At 40.7% G+C, this 23531-nt stretch overlaps 1 protein-coding gene and 1 long non-coding RNA gene across 2 annotated transcripts; one reads left to right on the top strand and one right to left on the bottom strand.

Moving 5' to 3' along the window:
• The first annotated feature begins 13354 nt into the window (after positions 1 to 13354).
• Positions 13355 to 17611, top strand: LOC147638986 (uncharacterized). The gene is made up of 2 exons (XR_015264035.1): positions 13355 to 14545; positions 14640 to 17611. It is a non-coding gene; the product is annotated as an uncharacterized LOC147638986 (long non-coding RNA).
• On the bottom strand, positions 17198 to 21118 carry LOC147638985 (UDP-D-apiose/UDP-D-xylose synthase 2-like). The gene is made up of 9 exons (XM_086786261.1): positions 20389 to 21118; positions 19655 to 19747; positions 19461 to 19568; positions 18746 to 18860; positions 18512 to 18645; positions 18304 to 18405; positions 18099 to 18191; positions 17702 to 17837; positions 17198 to 17610 (listed from the first exon to the last, which is right to left on the bottom strand). Exons 1-9 carry the CDS (start codon positions 20674 to 20676, stop codon positions 17495 to 17497), a joined length of 1185 nt encoding a protein of 394 aa, XP_086642387.1. The 5' UTR covers positions 20677 to 21118; the 3' UTR covers positions 17198 to 17494.
• Positions 21119 to 23531: the final 2413 nt, after the last annotated feature.

Below are 23531 nucleotides of genomic sequence, written 5' to 3'. Positions count from 1 at the left end.
AGTCATGTAAGGCTTTGCATAACATACTCACAAAATCTGGGAAAGCATCACTCTCTCATAACCCAATGGCTACATCATTATGTATACTTCTCTTAACCCATTCCTAGGGTTAACAAGAACTAACACCATTATTGTACATCAAGGAGTCAAGATGGATACACCAAAGGGTCATACATTCAAGATATAAAGCAATGGTGTCTAAATCTACAACTTGGATGAGCGCCCATAATGGTGTGAAGGAATACTTAAGGCGATTCCCGCTTCAAGAGTGTGTGATAGCAAGTTATGATAAAGTCCCAAGTGATTTACTTCATGGATATATTAGGAGAGTAGTCATTGTAATAACATTAGGCCTCTTATGAGCCTAAAGTGCCCAGTCAGCCAGTTTAAGTGAGTGTGAACACTTATGGCCATGTATATAAGTGAATTTTTCTCATAATACAACGTACTCTCCCATTGCGCAATGGAATCTTGCTCTTTCTAATCCTCTTGCTAATCTCTCTCCCTAATGCATGCTAGTGAGTGTGTGTGAGTGAAGTGAGGTGAGAGGAGGGACGAGTACCCGTAATGCAATAACGCGAGCGGCGGTGTGACAACGCCAGTGGGAGGTGCGGTGGAATTGCTTCTCAAGGAGTTGTAGAGCTTGGAAACCTCAAGGATTATAAGCTCAGCCATTTGAAAGATCCTCACGATAGTTGCGGTTCACCAGGTAATCTCTTGTTGGATGTGTTTCAAGAGGGGTTAGGGTGAGCCATAACATTTTTAACGTCGCGCTCAGGGAGCCATCCATTGGCTTTTTCCATCGTTTTTCCTCTAATCTACGCATTACCCATTGCCCATTATCTTTATTAATGGTTTTTCATGAAAAACATGTAGATTTGATGGAGATTTGTGTGTGATTTTGTGAGAAGTAGCTCTCTTTTTTGTTTTGTAAAGAATGCTTTTTTGCTTAATTTTTAGCTTAATTTGTTATTTTTGTTATTGTTAATGTGATTTTTAATGTTCTTAGAGCTTGCACATAGTTTGTATTAGGCTTAGTTTTCATCTATTGCATCAAACAATGCAATAGAATGCATTTTTTAGTGAATGTTAGCTCTCTTTAGTGTTAAACATAGAATTAAAATTATTAATTTTAGCTTAATTTGTATGTTTTTTGTTGAAATTGTTTGCATTAGAGTTTTAGCAAGAATTAGGAGTAGCTTAGACCTTCAAAAAATTTCTCAAAACCATAAAAAAAATCCTTGAATTCAACTAATTTCTCTTAATGGACTAGTTTTTGTCATTAAGGGTGACTAATCTTGTTCCAAGAGGTGAAAAATATCAAAAATGTGTTAATTGGGATCCAAATTGATCATGTAAGTAGTTGAAATTAGTGTTTTTGAGTACTTTAAGAGCATTTACATGCTTCAAAACACCTAATTACATCAATTGGAGAAATTTGACTCTCTTTTACTTAATTTAACCTTAAAAAAAGAGACCAAAATTAAGAGCTTAATTAATCTCTAATTATACATTAATTTACACATTAGTTGATTCACATAGCTAACAATTCCTTGCTCTATCCAATGATGTGCTCAATTGTGTGAATTAATTGGAGACTAGTGGTTAGTTAGAGCCCTTGATTAGTGTAAAAGAGAGAAAGATTAATCTTTGATTAATTCTTAATCACCTTTTTACATAACTCATTAAGGCTAATGAGCATTCAATGAGTGGATGTCCATGAGTTGTCAAATTGTCCATTTTGGCGGTCATTTATGAAGGGTATAAGGGGGTGTCATAAAAAGATTGACTTTTTTTAATTCCCACTTACCTTTTTGAAAAAATGACCATATCTCATTAATTTAAAATTCAAAAAATATCCCCCCTCTCGCAAACAAGAAAATTTAAATTTTCCACTACTCGAAAAAAAATTCAAAAAATTTATTCACGCGTGAACCATTTTCTGCACTCACGCCCTAAGGGTTCACGCCCTAAGGGTTCATGCCCTAGAGGTTTACGCCAAAAAAATCAAAAAAAATGGTTCACATGTGAATCATTTTCTGTACTCTCATGTCCTAAGGGTTCACACCCTAGGGATCCGCGCCCAAAAAAATGAAAATAAAAATCAGTTCACGTCCTAAGCATTTCACGGCGTGAACCAGTAAGTTTCACGTCGTGAAACAATCCCCGTAAAAAAATCAAATTTAATTTTTCCATGAAGTCTGGTTCACGACGTAAAACACTATCTCATGGCATAAAACAATCTCCAAAAAAAAATCAAATTTAAATTTTTCGTAAAGTCCCCGCCTCTAATTCACGGCGTGAAACAATCCCAAAAAAAATAATCAAATTTGAAAAAATCCGTGAAGTCCGCTTGATGCCGTGAAATGCACCCTGCTAGTTCACGATGTGCAAGGGGGTCCATCGGCAACCAAAAATAAATAAAAAGACTAAAAAACACCCATGTTTAGAGGCTCGTATCTCCTAAACCGTGAATCTGACAAAGGCGCTCTAGTGCTCATCGGAAAGCCGACATCGAGCTCTTCAAATTTAGTCTCAATTGTCCGAAGTCAAAATCAATTGTTTTGGTCTCCGACTAGCATCCTCAAAATTCGACCCAAAAATCAAGGCAAAAAATAACCTGAAAAGCACTAGAAATTACAAAAAACAGCATGAAAACGACTTCAAACCATATTCGGGCTACTTTTGAGAGTCTTAATAAAAAATCACAAATGACTCAGTGAGACAAAGTTGTAGTACTCCAAAAATATTACAAATCTCTCATAAAGAATTCTTCCAAATTCCTTTTGAAACATCCTCAAAAACATGTTGCGAAATAGGAAAAAAATTCTTGAAAAAGATTTTTTTCTTAAGACAGTGATGGAAAATATGTTTTAGGACCTCCTCTTCCATCTGGGAAGTTACTAGCATGCACTTTTTTTGGAACTATATGGATGGGATGTGATATGATGTAAATGAATGTGGATGTGAATATGATGAGATGAGATTGAGATGTGATGATATGTGAAAGGATGTGATGTGATGTAAATGGATGAGAATGAGATGTGGACGTGATGTAATGTGGATGGAATGTATGTGATGTGATGTGGATGTAATGAATGAGATGGATGTGAATGGATGCGTTGAAATGTGAATGGATGACATGTGATGTGATGTAAATAGATGTGAATGGATGTCTAATGATGTTGATTCTAGTATTTGATCCACCATAGCTCATCACATTGCTGCAATTTTAATATGGTATCAGAGCCTAGCCTAGAATCCATCAAATTTATGAGCCCATTATCTTGCTAATTAAGATTAGAAGATGATTAAGAAATAATCATATTTTTAGTTGTTTTCAACAAGCTCTTTGCACCCCCAACTAGTGGAGGGGATTGATCTCCCTCCAGGAGCAACATTAGGGAAAGTGCTTCTAGGCAAGCATAGCCAGCCTCCAGCCCATCAAATCGGCACATCAAACCGCCAAGCGAAGCTCACGAAAATCATGATTTAGCAAGTGCCATTTTTTTGAGGAAAAAATGAAATGTCTTCTTCTCCAGATCAAATTGCTCTAATTCCTCTTGGCCCTAGAGGTTTTCAAAGGTGCTCTACAAGCTGGTGAAGACAGATTTTGATTTGATCAAGTCTACAGTGAGATCCAAGCTCTTCATCAAATTTGCAGACAAATGACTTTAGTAAAACAGAGATTAAGCATTCAATGTTTGATCAAATCTTGTGCTTCTTAGCTTAATCCTCTACTAGACTAATTACTATTGATGGCCTTGAAAGGATTTAAGCTCATTTGAACTTTAAGGCCTCAGATATAGACTCCCCGCATACTCTGTTTTCTGTACACAAAAGAGAGGATTAATTTGCTAATCAATGATTAATCAATACTAATCACTATTTTTTGGTGCAATTGAGAGTTCAAATTAACCATTAGGTATCTGATACAGATCCCTATAACTTCATATTACAATTCGGAGATGGTTTGATACTCCAACCATTCCGTACAAATTTGTTACCCTTGGTTTAATGTAATTTTTGATAAAATTGTGCTGATAAATTTGTGGTAATCATCATCTTGCATTTAACCCACACACAAATTCAAGTTATTCACAGCCAGAGTTACATTTGGGAATGTGCATAAGAATGAATGCTATATGCATTATATATTGGACACATTACATCATTTTGTAAAAATGAGATCAGACACTTACCTTGTCCGGAATAAGGCAAGAGGCAAGACCTCCCGCATAGATTTAGGTTTGCATTGCATAATGACACAAGATAAACATCAAAAGCCCAAAAGAACTGTCAACAATACATTAAAACATGTTGCTCACATGGAGCAAGAACTGACGATCAAGCTCATGGGTGACCCCAGCATGAAAAAAGAAGAACATCTCTTTCCACCAAGAGGAAGATCAACACCGAGAAGAAGAGCTAAATGAAGCATTGAAGGAAGACATGGACGCGTGAAGAGAAGCTGCCACGACAAGAAGACTGAAGACAAGAGAAGATGTGAGGCTCCAAGAAGTGAGGAGCCATGTGAAAATATCAGAGAGAGAGAGAGAGAGAGAGAGAGAGAGAGAGAAAACCTCACAACCCAATGTAACCTACCCCAACAGAGTAAAACCACCTCTGAGCCACCGATGATGTAGGCCATGTGGTAGATGTATATGTGAGCACTTTAGTCAAGGTCACGGGCACTTAGTAGCCTTGGACACATAGAGAGAGAGAGAGAGAGTGTGTCAAGGACTATGAGTTTAGGGACTTGAGGCACTGGTCGCGGACTATCAAGTAAGAGGGAAACTTGGTATAGGGTCGAGGTGTGCTAGGATTATTCACTTGAGGGGAGGTGTGCTAGGCACTGGTTGTGGCGGACTATCAAGTAAGAGGAAAACTTGGTATAGGGTCCAGGTGTGCTAGGAGTATTCACTTGAGCGGAGGTGTTGAAATATACAAGTGAATAGGGGGTGTGTGGGAACAAGCCCTGGCAAGAGGCTGTAAAATAGAATCTGTAAATGTGAGAGAACTTGTGAAAAGGTATGAAGTACCTACTGGGAGAGAAAAAGGGTAGCATGAGGAGATTTAGGAGGTGTGGAGATATTCTAGGAAAAGTGAAGAGGTGGAGAGAATCAAGCAAAAGAGATGGAGTGAATCAAGGAGAAATTAGTGGGATTGGATACTTGGATGTGAACTATATAAATTGAGGCATTGGCCTAGTGAGAATTTACTGGCTTTTGATTACCCATGCCTACATTAAGCTATCAATTAATTGCTCACTAATCACATCTTAATTATCATTTAATCTCTTTTCTAATGATGTTGATTCTAGCATTTGATCCACCATAGCTCATCACATTGCTGCAAATTTAACAATGGACAAAACATTGAAGTTCTCGGTTACTTTAGCTATGCTACTCAAACAATCGGTGGGTGGAGACGTGAAATTTACATTCCATGTTACCCTAAATTCCCTTGAGAATGATGTCATCCCTGGTGGAACTTGAATACGTGACTCGTATTCAATTGATGAATCCATACAAACAGTCACGTTGAACACTCCTGCGTGCATTGTACAATTGCTATTTACGGGAGGAAGAGACCTTGGAGGAGCTGAAACTTCCAACATATCTTATTGAAAAGATCCCTAGGATTCTGGCTAGATTGGAACTTTCCAATAAAATCACTATAGCTCAAGCACAACTTTATCTTGTTGAGATTCAAGCTCGATGACAGCTTTATGCCAATTACATTATGTGCCGGCATGTTAGATAGTAGCATGTGTGAGACATAAATGATTGCGTCCAATAGGTTATAGTTGTGTGGACACAACACAAGTAGTGTGTTGTAGCTTTTCCATTATGGCTTTATGCAAGTAGTGTGTTGTAGCTTTTCCATTATGGCTTTATGCATTGTGTAAGATGGGACATGGCTTCCCTCTATGGCTAGGGTTTGAGTAATACATTAGGGTTTGCTCCTCTGTGTGTATTCCCTCTGTTGTAGCTTTTCCATTATGGCTTTATGCATTGTGTGAGATGGGACATGGCTTCCCTCTATGGCTAGGGTTTGAGTAATACATTAGGGTTTGCTCCTCTGTGTGTGTTCCCTCTCCCTCTACCTGTTTTTCATCATGGTATCAAAGCTTGGTGCTCTCTATTAGGGTTTATGAGTGAGTGAGAGAAGAGGGAGAAGAAGTTGTGAAGAAAAGCTGTGGAGCTTGCCATTGGAGCTGTGAAGCTTGGAGCATACCGATTTTCACCAAATTTGAGAGCTTGGCCTATCGGGTAAGAAAAACTAAACATCCTTGAGCGGATTGCAGGTGCAAAATCACAAACAATGTCAAATTTGAGTTGCCCAAAGCAAAGAAAAATTCTGTTTTGCAAGCTCTCCATTGAAGCTTGATAGCGGTGAATGTATGTTGTGCAAATGGTCGCAAATCTGGCAAAGGTTCATGTATCTGGCAATGGGAATTCTGTTTTGCAAGCTCTCCATTGAAGCTTGATAGCGGTGAATGTATGTTGTGCAAATGGTTGCAAATCTGGCAAAGGTTCATGTATCTAGCAATGGGAATGTGTTGGCAACTCATGTGAAAGCTCTAGAGTAATTTTGGAGCAAGTGTGATGCATTGAATGTGTTGGAAAATTTCTATTTTGAAGCCCTCACAAAAACAGTGAATAGATGCTCATTTTTTATGCAATTGGAGCCAGTTTTTTATAAAAATCACAAGGTTGATGGCTTGGGTGCATGCCTAGGGATGTTGGAAACTGATATATACCATCATTAGTCACACATAACTCGCGAATTCTCCCTAATTATAGGCGGTGCATCGTGGGAGGCTAAAACAGAGCAGGTTTTGAGGTCAGGCTTGGTTGGTTGATTCCTTGCACAATTTTCTTAGCAATATTGTGGTACACACAGAGGAGAAGGATGCTATGTGTTTTGTTGGAGCAATTAGGCATTTGGGAGCCAATTATGACTTGATTTAAGAGTGTTGTCAATTGTGATTAGTAAAACAGAGGATCGTTAATCAACTAATTACTCACTCAATTTTGACAATTGATCTAATTACTTTTACATGGAGTTAGTAGATATCATTTCTAAGCTAATGAATGCATGGTCCCTCAATTTGGACAAGATTTGAAGAAATTAGAACACTTTTTCTACTGGTTTTTCTCAAAATAGAGAAGGAGATTTGATATTTATGGTAAGGAGATTTGATATTTATGGTATGTATGCACCTTGGTTGGTGTTAATATGCATCATTGAGCTTGTTCAGGTGTTAATACAAGTTATATACACTTGATTGAACCACTATATTACAATTTGAAGTATTTGGAAGCCTTGGAAAGTACACCAAAACAAGGTATTTTGGACTGCGTATGCTAGTTCAATTTGAATGCACTCAGTGTGATTTTCTACATCAACAGTGAAGTTGGTTGAGTACTTTGGAGTATCTGGGACACTTATTAGAGTGTGGTTGAGGTGAGGAAGGCTCATTTACAGAATTGGACGTGTGCAAAAGGTGCATTTGCATTGAGCAAATATGTCAGTACAGATTGTGGGTGAGAAGTTGAATAGAAAGAACTTCCAGGCAGCATGGAAGTATAGGATCAAAAGCTTTCTGAAAGGAAAAGGATTTTGGAACCTTGTTACAGGTGCGGAGCCAGAGCCAAAAACCTACACAACAAGTTGTAGCTCATAAACAATGGTCAGAGAGAGCATAAAAAGTTTTGCATTACTTGTCTATATGCATCTCGGATGCTATACTCATACATATACATGATGCTTAGAATCCCAAGGATGCATGGGATACTTTGGTAAAAACTGTTTGATACAGATAGTAGTGCTCGTAAGTCTCAGTTGACAACAGATTCACAATGTGAAGTGAAAAGGAAGGAGTATTCATGATTATGTATAAAAGATTAAGAAGTATGTAGATGCATTGGCAACTATCAATGCCCCCATGCCTGATGATGATTTGGTATACATTGCCTTGCGTGGTCTTGGCAAGGAGTACAAGTCTTTTGATACATCTATCTCTGTTCAGAGTATAGGTTTATCAGATTTTGATGAGTTAGTTTCACTCTTGCTTGTTGAGGAAATCAAACTCAGTGACCCTTTTCATGATGCATCTACTAGCCATGATGATCATGGCAAGAATCAGGCTTTCCATTCACAAAGGAGATTTAGAGGCAGGGGGAGATCTGCATCACGAGGTCGTAGTGTTGGTTGTGGATGGCAGGATAGGTCACCACAATAGAATTTTCAACCTTCATATGGTGCTAGAGGTGGTCATGGATATACACCTCAAAGAGGTAAAGGTAATTCTCGTGAAAGAGGATGTTGGCAAGGCCAACAAGCATCTATGCAAAATGTGGAATGCCATTATTGTAGAAAGTTTGATCATATGGCACCACGTGACTGTTACCACAACAGAATGATTTGAGAGGGGATAGAGCACAACATGGTGGAAATTATGCAAATAGTGAAAATTTTGGAGCGCACAACATGGTGGAAATTATGCAAATAGTGAAAATTTTGCATCAAGCAGTCATGATGGTAGTGCAAATCACTTGTTTGCCATGAAACATGTCGTGGAGTCTATGACACATGGTGACAATGATGACACTTGGTATATGGACTCTGGAACATCAAACCATATGACTTATCATGGCAAATGGTTTGAACATATGAAGCCAATGGATGTGAAAGGCTATGTGGAGACAGGTGAGCATACTATCACTCATGTTGGGAGTGTGACATTGGTGATGCACAATGGTGAAATGGAGTCTATGTCAGACGTCTAATATGTGCCTTCTATTACAAAGAGTTTGCCTTAGTCAGTCAAATAGTTGAGCAAGGTTTACAGGTTCGTTTTCAACAAGCATGGTTGCTTCGTTGAGGATTTCAAAAATGGATGTAGAGTCATTTGCCAAAGGCAAGAAAGAAGGCAAGTTATTCAAATTGGATGCTGGGATTCCCGAGTTAAAATCGACTATGTTCTCTAAAAGCCAAAATGTGGTACAAGACATTGAAATGTGGCATAAAAGGATTGGACATGTGAACATACAAAGGTTAAAGAACATGCAGGCAAGAGACATTGTTGGTAGGCTGCCTAGATTCAAGTATGATGGGAGTATGCATGTATGTGATGCTTGCCAGTTTGGAAAGCAAGCAAGGTTGCCATTTCCATGAGTAGCAGGCCAGTTGAGATTGTTCATAGTGATGTATGGGATCTTGCATAAAACCCATCCATTAAAGACAACATGTATTATGTGACATTCATTGATGATTTCAACAGAATGACTTGGATTTACTTTCTCAAAGAGAAGAGTGAAGTGTTGGAAAGGTTTATGGATGTCAAAGCTTTTGCAGAGAAGCAGTATGGCTGTTGGATAAAATGTTTGAGGACAGATGGAGGTGGTGAATACACCTCACATGCTTTTGAGAACTTCTTGAGAAAGAATGGCATAAGAAGACAGCTAACTTGCAGGTGCACACCTCAACAAAATGGTGTTGCTGAGAGAAAAAATAGAGTCATTGTTGGTGATGTGGATGGCATGCCATATTATTATTGGGTAGAAGCGTGTGCCACAGCGGTGTATGTATTTAATAAGACACCCACAACTGCCATATATGAAAGTATGCCAGAGATGCGTCTTACAAGTTTTAGGCCAGACATTGGACACCTCAAAGTGTTTGGTAGCATAGCTTATATGCATGTGCCAGATGAGAGAAGGAAGAAGCTAGATCCTAAGGCAAAAAAGTGCATTTTTGTTGGGTAAGATCGCAAGGCATATAAATGTTACAATCCACATACTAGGCAAGTGCTTATTTCACGAGATGTGGTGTTTGATAAACTTGCTAGTTGGCACAAGACAAAGGATGAGGGTGTCATTGATTCCATTGATGTTGATATGTATGTGAACTTGCCACAAACAAGTTCTACTTCTATGTTTGGGCCAGCAGAGCCTGAGAGCAGCACTATACGTCCATGGTCAGGACATTTGAGACATGATAGTGCAAGCACTGGGAGTAGTGCTGTGGATAAAGGAGAAAAGAAGGTTGAAGGAATTGGCATTACAGATTATGAGTCGTCAAGTTCATAAAGTTTGGATGAAGAACTTGACATACCAATTTTACACACGCCAAATGCAAGGCAGGATAGATATGTGCCTCCACATGCTAGAGTGATAGGTGTTCAGAGTGATCCGCATGCATTGTGGAGATCAGGCATCCAGTTGACAGGTTAACATATCGTGACTTTGCTATGCATTACGCATATATGACCTCTTTGGTGAAGCACGTGGAACCTACATGCTATACAAAAGCTATTGGGAAGCATGTATGGAAGAAGGCAATGGATGTTGAGATGGACGCATTAGTACATAATGAAACTTGGGATTTGGTTGCCTTACCACAAGGCAAGAATGTCATTGGTTGCAAATGGGTTTATAAGGTGAAATGCAAATCAGATGGTTCCATTGAGCGCCATAAAGCACGGCTGGTAGCTAAGGGTTATACACAAACCCAAGGCTTAGACTATGATGAAACATTTAGTCTAGTTGCAAAGATGGGAAGAACAGTGAGAGTAGTCATTGTTATGGCTATAGCAAATGGTTGGGAAATGCATTAAATGGATATGAAAATGCATTTCAAAATGGTGATTTACAAGAGGAAGTTTATATGGCACAGCCAGAAGGATATGTACACCCGAGGTACCCCACTCATGTATGTAGGCTAAAGAAAGCAATATATGGTTTGAAGCAAGCACCTCGTGCTTGGAGTGATAAGATAAGCTGATATCTTATCTCCATTGGATTTCAGGTTTCTTCAGCAATTTCTTCACTCTATATGAAGAAGACAGATCATGGGATTGTCTTGCTTGTCATCTATGTGGATGACTTGATTGTCACAAGAGATCATACCACACATGTTATGCATGTCACGAAGGCATTGAGTGGATAGTTTGATATAAAAGACCTGGGTAATTGAGATATTTTCTTGGGATTGAAGTGATCAAAACCATGCAGGAACATGGATAGTACAACGCCAATATGCATTGGATATGTTGGCAAGATATAGGATGACAGGGTATAAGCCAATGAGTACATCTTCTTTGGAGCAAAATGTGAAGTTATGGACTGATTTTGGTTTGATTTTGGTGAAGAGTTGGATGATCCATCTATGTATAAAAAGATGGTTGGTAGTCTTATTTACATGACTATCACACGACCGGATCTAAGTTATGCTGTGAGCTAGTAAGCCACAATTTATGCAAAGCCCTAAAAAACCTCATTTGGATGCAGTGAGACGCATTATGCGCTATGTAAAGACCACTGCACATTATGATCTTCATGAGCATGGTAAAGAGCTTGGATGTACACGGCTACGTAGACACATATTGGACAGGTATAGCTCGTATGACTCCCGTTTCAAGAGCGTGTGGTAGTAAGTTAGGATGAAGTCCCAAGTGATGTACTTCATGGATATATTACGAGAGTAGTCATTGTAATAGCATTAGGTCTCTTATGAGTCTAGGTCGGCCACAATTTAAGTGAGTGTGAAAACTTATGGCCATGTATATAAGTGAATTTCTCTCATAATACAACATACTCTCCCATTGTACAATAGATTCTTGCTCTTGCTAATCTCTCTCCCTGATGCATGCTAGTGAGTGTGTTAGTGGAGTGTGTGTATGAGTGAAGTGAGGTGAGAGAAAGAATGAGTACCCATAGTGCAATGCGGCGGTGTGACAATGCTCATGGGAGGTGTGGTGAAATTGCTTCTCAAGGAGTTGTAAAGCTTGGAATTTGAAAACCTCAAGGATCACGAGCTCGGCCATTGAAAAGATTCTCACGACGACAGTTACGGTTCACCAGGTAATCTCTTGTGTTGGATGTGTTTCGAGAGGGGTCAAGGTGAACCATAACAACTTCTTTGCAAATCAACATGCAAAAAAGAACTCTTTACATCCATCTAATATAAAGACCAATCTTTCGCCTACACCTAGATCCCTCATGATTGCCATTCTTGGAACTGGATTAAATGTCTCCTCCTTAGTCAATGCCATGGGTCTATACATAACCCTTGGCAACCAATCTTGCTTTATACTACATGCTTATTCATCGATCTAAGTTGTACTTAACCTTATACGCCCACTCACATTTAATTTTTTTTCTTAGGCAAAGACACTAAATCCCATGTTGCATTTGCATCCAATACTACCATCTCCTCATCTATGGCATTTTTCTCCTTGACCAAAAGCTCCAAATCTCATTTTTCATTTGCATCCAATGTTGCCATCTCCTCATCTATGACATCTTCCCATATTTTATTTCCAAGTGCTTGCTCAAAACAAGTAAGCTGATCTAGCTCATGTATAGCTCTAACCATGTAAGCATAATAATGAACTGTATATCCGTTATATCTCTATCTGTCAATGAGGTATCTAACCCTCGTAGACCTACATACACATCTAGATCAATGCCAAGTGCCCTCAAGACAACTATGGTTATCCTTACACCAAGGCTGACCACTAATGGAATGCTAAGCGTCTCATTAAGACTACTCAAAACCACCAGTCACCATCCACATAAGAGTGACATGTTGATGAATCACGCATAAAAGCTGATCTACCTTTTCTTTTCCTTTGTGTGATACATGTGTATCTACATCCCTTTGTGAAGTGGTATTCCATGACATTGGCTCTTTACAAAGCCAGTTGGTGAATGCAGAGTTCGGAGGACCATGGCGGCTCATGTTTCCAAGCATTCCTTGATTCCTCCACTTACTTTTGTGTTTCGTTAGCTCATTTCTTTCCAAGGCTCCTTGCTTGAGATGGATCCGAAGAAGTCTAGCCTACCTAACTAGGAAGCACTTTGCTAAGTTACTCGTTTACCATGATTGAAGACTTGGAGACTTGGTAGGTTTACGGAGGTATGGTTTGATACGTTACAATTGATTCTATTATCGTTTCCAACAATTAGTCGAAACCGAGTTTGCATCAAAGGTTCCGAGTACTTCTAGAGCAAGTCTAAGAATGGTTTCAAATAGTGGTTAACACTTGAAGCTCTTACAATCAAGGAAGACCCAAGAGACTTATTTCATAAAGAGAATTTAAACTCTAATTTCCTTCATCCAGTTACTCTTGATCTTCGAGGTGTGGTTTTTTTTCGAGCACATTGACAAAGCTTACAAAACCTTTTTTTATCTTCTGACCACCAGAAAAATATACCATAGTACTTTTCTTGGAAGGCTAATGGATAAATTCATTTGGGAGAGAGCTTGTAAACGCTTTTATTTGCATCTCGACCGCTAGTCATTTTACTGTTTTCAAAAGAGAAAAATCTGGAGTACGACAACCAAAATATTTTCACTAGAATTTCTATTTTTTAGGACCATTGTAAACTTAGGATACTAAAGGTTTAACTTAATGCCCAACTGAGTTAGTGTAGTGGTCAAGCTTGTGACTTGTAACCTCTAGGTTATGAGCAAGTTCCACTAGGCTCCCTCTGCCCCTTTAACACTCGAGTGACGACTCCTCCTTGGGTGGTGGATCACCCGAGATAGGAGGATCCATATGAGACCCTCCGCTGTTCCAGCGCTCGACTCATCGCAGTGGTCATGGGGGATGCCTAATTCATGGCTCTTGCCCTTGCCCGACCATGATAATTGGCTAATTGTTGAAAGGGAAAATCGGCTCCACCCACTTGAGTGGGCCCCAGGTGTCTACGAAAAAAAAAAAGTTTAACTTAATGTTTTCATTTTGATTGATTTAAATCATTTTTTACTTGGCATCCAAAAGTCTGAACCTTTTTTCTTATTCTACATCTCAAAGGTTGGAGGTTTTGAATTTTTTTTTTCTCCCCTTTTTCGTAGAGATGCATGTAGGAGGTCTCCCGGCGTGACGCTTCGAATGAACAGGATCGGATGCTGTCCATATTGAAGTTGCTGGCGGTGGAAGATGCAGAGTCCAGGTGAGGACGCTCAAGTGCCTGAAACAGCACGTCGTCGACTTGGCCAAAAGCTTAGTACTGGGGATCAAGCAGCAGCAGGAGAGCTTCTTCTTGAGGTTATGCATGGTGGGAGAGCTATCGTCGCCACCAAACTCGGGGCTGCAGAAAGGGCTCAACTTCTGGAGAGTATCAGCGCGGCCGATGACAATCATGAGCGTTTCCTCTCTAAACTCAAACAGAATCGAGAGGTTATAACAGCTCATCTATCTTCTTCTTTTCTAAAAAATCTTCTTTGATTTGCTGGTCGGTATTGACCTTCCGAGATTAGAGATTCGCTTTGAAATCCTTACTGTGCAAGCAGAGATGCGTATGTTGGCAGCAGAGCCCTCCTAACGCTCTGGAACTTCACACTGAATATCATAGAGGCAGCTAGCTGCTCTCAGAACCGTTTTCTTTGAAAAAATTAACTCGGGTCGTACTGCACTGCCTCTAGCTACGCTTCAAGAAAATTCCTGGGCGTTTGGGGAATTTACTCAGGGTTTTCTTGGCCGAATCCCTGTTCTCAGTGACATCAGTGGGATGTTGAAGCCTGCCAGGTGAGCATTTATTTTGCTTTTTGAATACCAAGTTATGCAGCTACTTTTAAAATTTAATTTGTATGGCTGACCTGATTCCTCAAAGGGTTTGTAGGACGACACTGCTCCTTGGGCCTCCAGGTTCCAGGAAAACAACTTTGCTGCAGGCTCTTAATGGAAACCTCGATCCTGAACTCCAGGTTAATCACATAAGCTTTCCTCCATGTCGCACTGAATCAACAAACTCATAAGTTCTGATGCCTGACCTTCTGATTGGAGTTACTTGAAAACTACGCTGCAGTCCCAACACATCGTCGTACTCTCCATTCAGGTATCAAGCAGCGTAACATATAATGGCAACACGTTCACTGAGTTTGTTCCTCAGAGAACCTCTGATTACATTAGCCAAGAAGATAGACAGATTGGTGAAATGACTGTAAACACTCGATTTCTGCGGTCGTTGCTAGGGCATGGGGATGGCCACCATCTCCAGCGATGATGCAGGGGTGAAAAGGTCGACTCGAGAGCGCATGGATGGCCACCATCTCCACCGACGACGCCGGCACAGAAACGTTGCACTCCAGAGCACTGCGAATCTCATTGCGAATGCCAGAAATTAAGGAAACTATTGCCGTGTGGGGACAGACATTAATGCGTGCACTTTATACTTATAGCTGTCATTGATAGCATATACAGTTGTTGCAGATGAAAGCTTGGCAAGCAAATGCCTTTCAAATTCATGGAGCGTGTCAAATGATTTCAAGCAAAATTTTGGTGGTGGAAAGGCCAACACAGCTGTTGCACATAGCCTCGACAGAGATTTCGGGCCAAGTTTCTTTCTCCTTCAATGCCCAATCCAAACGTGTTACTCCTACGTCCACAAATTCCAAGTGGTAAATCAGAGAAGAGCCCTATTTTATCACGCGCACATCAGCTGCCTGCGAGCTACTGTCCATGGAGCTCTCATCATGACTCCAAAGACCATGGAATATCCTTTCAGTGCACCCAATACAAAGATCCCAGTTCTCATAGGTATCATGACTCCAAAGACCATGGAATATCCTTTCAGTGCACCCAATACAAAGATCCCAGTTCTCATAGGTAGATGGCTGGACGTGCTTACAAATTTAAAGAAATCAATCATGCTCAGCTGCAGAGTATTGTGCGAATAATTTGTTTTACTGAATCATACATACACCCTCTGCTGGGAACCCTTTGACCCATTAAATGGCTTGCTGTTTGATTAAAAAGTATGCTTGGAAAGACTAAATAGCCCTCTACTATCTAGCTAATCCTAGATTTGTCTTTCGTAATTGTGTCTGATCTTTGTTCGGGTTTCTCACTAGGGGAATGGTGGAATGGGAACGTTGAAAACATGATAGCAGTCATTGCAAATTGGCGGTGCATACGTCTGACGCTCTCACGATCAATGGCCAGCTTGAGGTATTGTACAACGGCTCGGTAGCTGGTAAATAACACCTGGAAAAAACCTCACCACCCTTGCGGAGTCGATCGTACTTTAGAGGTTACTACTACAACAGGGTGCCCCAGACAGTAGACAAGGATCTTTTCTTCACAATCAGCTATTAAGCTGCAGCCTTGCTCTACGTGCTCGGCGGGGGTGTTTCCAGACAATCGGTTGTCTGCATCAGTCAATAATGTCACCTTCAACAGCCCACGAGTATCACTGCTTGAAGTATGTAATCCAATTTCAAATCACATATAAAGTGATCTCCCTTGCAAGTTGGGCGAGTCAACTGAGCCTGTTTAAGTGACTGTTGGTTTGAAAAACCGTGGTCACCATTACTTTTTCTTCATTGTGCCTCACTAGGAGGGAAGGAAGCCCCCCCTTTCTACTTCAGAGACAACATGCTACTACCGTAAAAACATGCTCACACGACGGCAGACAATAGAATCTTGCCTCCAACCTCTGCACCTTGGAAAGGGAAAAAACAAAAACACAGCGAGCAAATTGCAGATAGGGAGAGGGAGACGGAGAGGGAGAGGGAGAGGGAGAGGGAGAGGGAGAGGGAATTTCTGAGACAGGTCACACTTTAGAGCAATGGCTGAAAATCTTTTAATTCAAGACAAGGAGACAAAAGAACAGACGCACGTAGGGGAGCGCTAGACATATGCCCACGCTGTACAGCATTCAACATCATCTTTCTTAGCATGTTTCAAAGCCATGAAAGGGAAAATGTAAAAGAACACCCAAGCAGGAGCTGTTAAACTAACAAACGGGGGACAAGCTATATTATATTATATACCTAGATGAATCTAGGAACATGCCCAAATTCACCTTTTAGGAACGTGCATGTTATATACTCATGGTAGTCAACCCACAAGAATATAACTATCAACTCCATTATGCATAGTATGGACTAGGTACTACAGCATCCCCACTAACGTCATCAATGCCCAATAGTGGGTGTAGAACTCTGTATCAAGATATGCACACACACACACACACACTCTCACATAAGAGCATATATTCACACAAAGCCCTTCGTATTGAGTTTCTATCAAACCTCCGGAGATGCAAGGTAGACTCACCCATAATGAAGCCTGGCACTAAGGGAAATAGCAAATAGAAAAAATTAGTACAACAAACAAGTAGTTGATAGGACAAACAAGTAGACAGAAATAATTGGCACATTACCAACTGGCCGCAACTCAGATGAAAACTTCACAATGTGAAATCTGCAAATTTGCTAATACAGTTGAATTATATACCTAGATGAATCTAGCTATATTATACTAGACAAATAATATGTGCACAATCTTTTTCCAACAATATTATTGAGTGCACCATGCCATTTCAATGCTCGCATGAGTAAAACTGTGAAAATTCATACATCACTTCGGGCTCTGTTGATATGTTCCATAATGAATAGGTTTAAAGAATGGGGCTTGTCAGTGCTGATGGACAAGGCACAAAACTCAAAAAGGGGGGTAGGGCAGGATATACTTTCAATGCGAAGCAACAGATTTTGACATGGCTTGTTTGATAGCATTTGCATAGGTCTTGTGCTGATACGTCAGAGTTGTATGCAGTAGATCTGGCAAGGATGTGAAAGGTTCCCACCCTGTGTGTCACCCAAAGATCATTTCAGAGCTTTACCCTTTAAGAAATCGGGGAATACATTAGAACTCAAACCCACAATATATGTAGCTCACCAAGCTGTCTTTTAATGATTGTCATGTCAGGAATCCTCTTATCACTGTCATCATAGCCCTCACCATAGAACTCCTTTGAGCTCACATCAATGGTTGGAGTCTCAAGCATGGGCCTTCCACTGACCTTACTGTAAACCTGATCAGGAAACAACGTTAAGCATATACGAGGGCCTCACAAAATGCTTAAAATAGTATAAGAGAGCATGGGCAGAAGCACTTAAGACACCACAAGCATTAACATTAACACCACTACTTTTAAACACTTCTACAAACGATAAACAATCATCCATTGATGTCACCCAATTATAGTTAGCCTCAACTGACCTGTGCTCACAAAATAATCAACCAAAACAACTAGATTGCTTATAAAATAGCCTGAGCGTCAAGACTGACTCACCTCAGTCATTAATTCAGCAAGTTCCCTTACAGTTACTTCATTGTTGGGGTTTCCAACATTGAAAATATGTCCATTAGCTTTCTGAGGATTTTCCTGCATAACAAAGGGACCTATGTGAGCATTTAGCTAAGCATTGTGAGTGAATAATACTGTGCAACCTGATCTAGGGCAGTGCATTGTCAGGAACAGGATGGTGTCTTCTCACAATCATGAGAAGGACTGCCTCGATGGCATCCTTGATGTACACAAAAGTACGTTGGGAGACACCACCATCAACAAGCTTCAGAGGTTCACCCCTCAAGAGATTCTGGAAACAACCACAAGATGTATGCTGTTATTTTAAACTTATCGCAGAAGAATGCCTAATAAAGTTTTGTGCAAGCCTTTCCACAGTGTCCCAAAAAAAAACTTACATTGCTAAAACAGGCCAAAACTCTGGGTACACCTTCACTCGGGCCATCAATCCCAGGAATGAAATCCATCCTGGGTCCAATCCAGTTGAAAGGTCTCACTATGGTGAACTCAAGATCATTCTCCGCACCCTCGCCTGCACAAGTGCAAACAAATTGCAAGAAACCAGTTACAGTGGATAACAACAAGTGAAATATGGACACCATTGAATCACAAAAAACAAGGAATTTGCTTACCATAGATGACCCTTTCAATCAACTGCTTAGCACAGGCATAAGACCACCGCTGCTTTTCAACGGACCCAAAAATGCAAGGCGATTTATCTTCAGTGAGCACATAGAAGTCAGGATCCTGTAAAAAACAAATGAGTTTGGCTCAATAAGCTTTACACATGTATCACAGGTGTTTACACATTGTGCTCGATGTTTGGTTCTCATAAGTTCAGAACTCAGCAGGGTAGCTGTATAATTTGAACCACCACTTTGATTCAAATATCTCAGCAAGCAATGCAAGGGATTAAACTCCACATAAGGGTGCTCAAGTTACTCTAGAATGGAAAATCAGCAACGGATGATACGCAAGAGATCAGATCATCACAAACTCAGATCACATACAATACACCCAACAATAGTCCCATCATGTCCCCATACAATCATTCCATCATCCACTGCTTACAAACTTACAAGTTTACAGCCATTTACACAGTCCCGCCAACCAAACCAAAAATACCATACCCCACAGCAGCTGATTTTCCATGCTACCAAGATCAAGCATGCCTTCACACACAAGTCCCTTTTCTTCTGTTTACTAGGGTCAGACAAAAGACATGCTGAAATCACAAGTTCTGCCTTATAAAAACAATAATAAAAAGAAGATCTTCTATACGAGGAGAGCTGATTCGCAACATATAACTATCCATGCACATAGACCTTAATATGCTTGCATCCATACCTGTCTAAGAGGATTGTTCTTCGGAAGAAAGCTGCCAATCGTCTTGCCGTACACCTCACAAGTCGAGAAGTGGATAAGCCGTTTGCTGTTGTCCGAGCAATAGCGCACCTATACAAATACCATACACTTTTGAAATTATAGGTTGTTATTTGATAAACTGACTGATTCTGAACAAAACAAGCAAGCTAACATACCACTGGGAGGGCATCCACAAAGTTGCTGTATATGGTGTCTAGAGGTCTCGTGTTGTAGTCAGCCGGTGTGCAGATGGCAGCTAAGTTGATCACCTGGCGAAGTCACAAAAGATGAAAGACAAAACGGCCCACAGGAGGAGGCAACTGTGAGGGACAGAATTTCTCTGCTGACGGCTCACAGTCTATTCATCAATTCATAATCAAACAATATATTATGTCAAAACTCTTGCTTGCAAAGGAGGCAGTTAAAAAAGAGTAAGTCATGCCGAATGTGACTATTGTACAGTCAATAAGGCCTCAGCTTGGGGAAAAAAACCTGCTAAACCTAAACTTGCAGTCTCGAAGTGATCAGCTGGGTACAAGACACTTCCATTACACATTGCAAGCCTCTGAAAATTCAGAAAACATCGCAGCAGGTAGATCCTCCATATTAGAAGATCCAAGAAACGAGCTTGCTATATAACTTGTCAAGATTTTGCTGTCCAGAAGGTTTCGTGCAGTCTCTATAGGATAAATAGACAGCAAAACGCCTTGCAGTCAGTTGAGAGTTTCAATGGGTCATGTAAACCTAGAAGGGATTTCAACTGGTGCTTTGCAGCTAGCTAGTGTTCCATTATAATGTACACACCGACACAACACACATTGACATTATAGTTAAATAGAACACCGAATACGCTCAAACTGCAGTGCCGACTGAGACTCTACGATGAGACAGTCAGAAGTGATGTCAATACCAGATCAGACAGCTTGATGAGGCCCTCCAAGCGCGAATCGTGCTTAATGTTGATCTTGTGGAATTCAATGCGGCTGCTCCATGGTTGTGAGGGCTCGAGGAGGTGCTGAATCTTGTCACTGTAGACATCGATGGCGAGAACTGTGTGGTCGGTCTCCCACATGAGCTTCTCGCAGAGGTGGGAGCCAATGAAGCCCCCGGCGCCAATCATGCAGATGGTAAGGGGCAGGATTTCGTTGCCGTCGAGGTCTAGTCTTGGTGAGGGTGGGGAAGAGACGGGAGCTGCCATGTTAATGGCGAAAGGAGGGAGGACGTAAGAGACACAAGTGAGAAAATAGCAGGAGGAGCGGGAACTGAACGGGGGTGAAGGAACAGACGGCGAAACGTGGCAGGACGTGAAGAAGGAAGGTGAGACAGAGAGCGGGGGGGGGGGGGGGGAGAAGGAAAACAGAAAGAGAGAAAGTGGTGAAGAAGCGTAGCAGAAGAAGAAAGAGGGAGAAAAGCGAAAAAGAGAGGTAGCAGAAAGAAGAGGAAAGGCAGCAGAATAAAAGCAAAGGAATACCAGGAAGAATGAAAGGGATTGCGTCACAGAGAAGCTAGGGAGTGAAGAGAAAGAGGATGAGCAAACAGGTTTTACTTTAGAAGGAAGAAGGCGGGTACTACCTCGCGAGAGAGATGCTGGTGATGATGATGATGAGGAACTCTGCTCATCCTGTGAACCAAATGGGCGGCGGCACTATCGCCGCTGTGATGGAGCGTTTTCATCCCACCCGTCATACCTGGGGCCAATCACGTGGCGCCGCGTGCTTCTCTTTGGCGTTTTATCAGGCGACACGTCAGCTCACGCGCCACGAGGGACGCGTTTTGTGGTCGACAGGAAGGCGCCAACCCGGAGTAAATGATTTCAGTGCTTTTCATTCCTACCCCCAAGTTCCAACCCACCCTGTATAAAATTTAAATATATAACTATAATTAAAATATAATATAATATCCTCTTATGGGCGGACCCCTTAGGATGGATTCACACGCGGCGGCGGAATGGTCTGGACACACAACTCGAAATTCATTCTACACCTCCTCAAATGGGCATATCCCAAGTGGTTAGAGCTCTTAGCCCTTTCTAGTCAGTCTCAAGTTCGAACCCCACGAAGTGCAACCTTTGAGGTGTCATGCCAAACTGTTTCGCCACCCTCGTTTCATCAGCAAATAGAGCTCCAGCTCCAGAAACTCACCTTTTCCCCTCCGCACTAGCCAACCACCCCCAAATCTGACTCCATAAGATGTGGGATATAAAGAAATGAACCTACTCACAATACCTCCCCCCAACACACACACACACACAAAAACAAAAACAAAAACAAAAAGAAGAAGAAGAAGGTGTCATGCCAAACTCCAGAAGCTCACCTTGTGGGTTTAATAAGCAACCCCCACACCCCCAAATCTAACTCCATAAGGTGTGGGATATAAAGAAATGAACATCTTCACAATACCTCCCACACACAAACAAAAAAACAAAACAAAAAGAAGAAGAAGAAGGTGTAGTGCCAAACTATTTCGCCACCCTCGTCTAAACCTAAGCCTTAACTCAAAAGCGATACTTCGCCACCCTCGTCTAAACCTAAGCCTTAGCTCAAAAGCGATAGAGCTCCAGCTCCATAAGCTCACCTTGTGGGTTTAATAAGCCACCCCTTCCCTCCCCCCCACACCCGTAAATCTGACTCCATTAGGTGTGGGATATAAAGAAATGAGCCTTCTCATAATACCTCCCACACAAAATTTATAAAAAAAACAAAAACAAAAATGAAAAGAAGAAGAAGAAGAAGTTTGCCTTCCATCTTAAACTTAAGCTTAATCCCATGTGTCCATATGATCCTCTCCACATGAACATACAAAAAACAAAGATCATGACCAAGTCCACAACGGACCCTTGTGATGTGGTCTCGGACATCCCACCAACAAATTGTGCGTAGCCTAGCAGTATTGTGTAAAACTTTCTAGCCAATAATGAGGATCCACAAGTCTCTTGCCAATCCATTATGTCACCTCATGTACAGTCCTCCTTGGTTTGATGCCTTTTTTTTTGCAAAAAATAAGCGCTTTCACTTGATGGGGCTCAGCGTGTATGTAGCATTCCTACATTAGGCTTCAACCTATACCTTTGACAAGCACTATGGGTCCTAGCCTTGTGGGGAAAGTTTTCACTCCATGACAACACAATTAAGTTATTTTAATAGTGACAAAATATGTGGTTGGAGGGCTTTGAGGCATCCACTGTATTTCCAACCTGGTTAAGCCATCCATTGCAAGCAATTTCATTGTGTGCCATTGTTAGAACAAGCTAGCATTTAATGCATCTTTTACAAAGATGTCTCTTGAGCAATCCATGTTGAAATAATGACCTCCTCTTTACTATAGATGATGGATTGTTTCTTGTTACAGTAGTAATCATGCATATTGTTTTCGTTGTTTTTTACTATGGTTACCTTCATGGATTGTCTTCAGTTCATTTGGTTGAAAGAACGATTTTTATTTAGTTGAAATAAGGATTCTTTTTCCTAGCATTAGTGTCTTCAACCAACTAGTTGGAGATGTCCATTGCCTTTTCACAAAGACTCATAAAGATTGCATAGACTTAGCACATACTTATTCTTTTGAATCTTCATAGAGTTTCTTAAAAGTATTCCATTATGCAGACTAAAGTTAGAGGTTCAAATCTCCCTTGGCTCCTTACTAGCATCCACATGGTATTCACATGGCTCCTTACTAGCATCCACATGGTATTCATGGTGTGAATGGTTTTCCTTAAAGTTTTGAATCTCCTCTTTTACTAGCATCCACATGACATCCTTGCCAAATGATTGTCAAGGAAAGTTGTTTATGACTTCATAAATTTTGTATCTCCATGAATTGTATTAAGATGCCATATTTAGGACATACATTCAAACAAATAAATGTGTGCCACATTGTTTGTTGGAACCCTTCTAAGGATGGTTCATGAGGAAGTCGTAAGTGATTTTCCCTTGCAAGCACACCAATGCAATTACACAAGCCTTGTCTTTATAATCCACTACCCTTTTTCAAAGAAACAACTAGTAACCAGACCTTGTGGGGGGAACTTATGGGGGGGATTTAAAAATAGAACCT

This window comes from Cibotium barometz, chromosome 4 (genome assembly GCF_041138505.1).
Source record: "Cibotium barometz isolate CiBa-2024 chromosome 4, ASM4113850v1, whole genome shotgun sequence".
Lineage (NCBI taxonomy): Eukaryota > Viridiplantae > Streptophyta > Polypodiopsida > Cyatheales > Cibotiaceae > Cibotium > Cibotium barometz.
The sequence above is the reverse complement of the archived record's forward strand: the minus strand, read 5'-3'. Positions and strand labels throughout refer to the sequence as shown.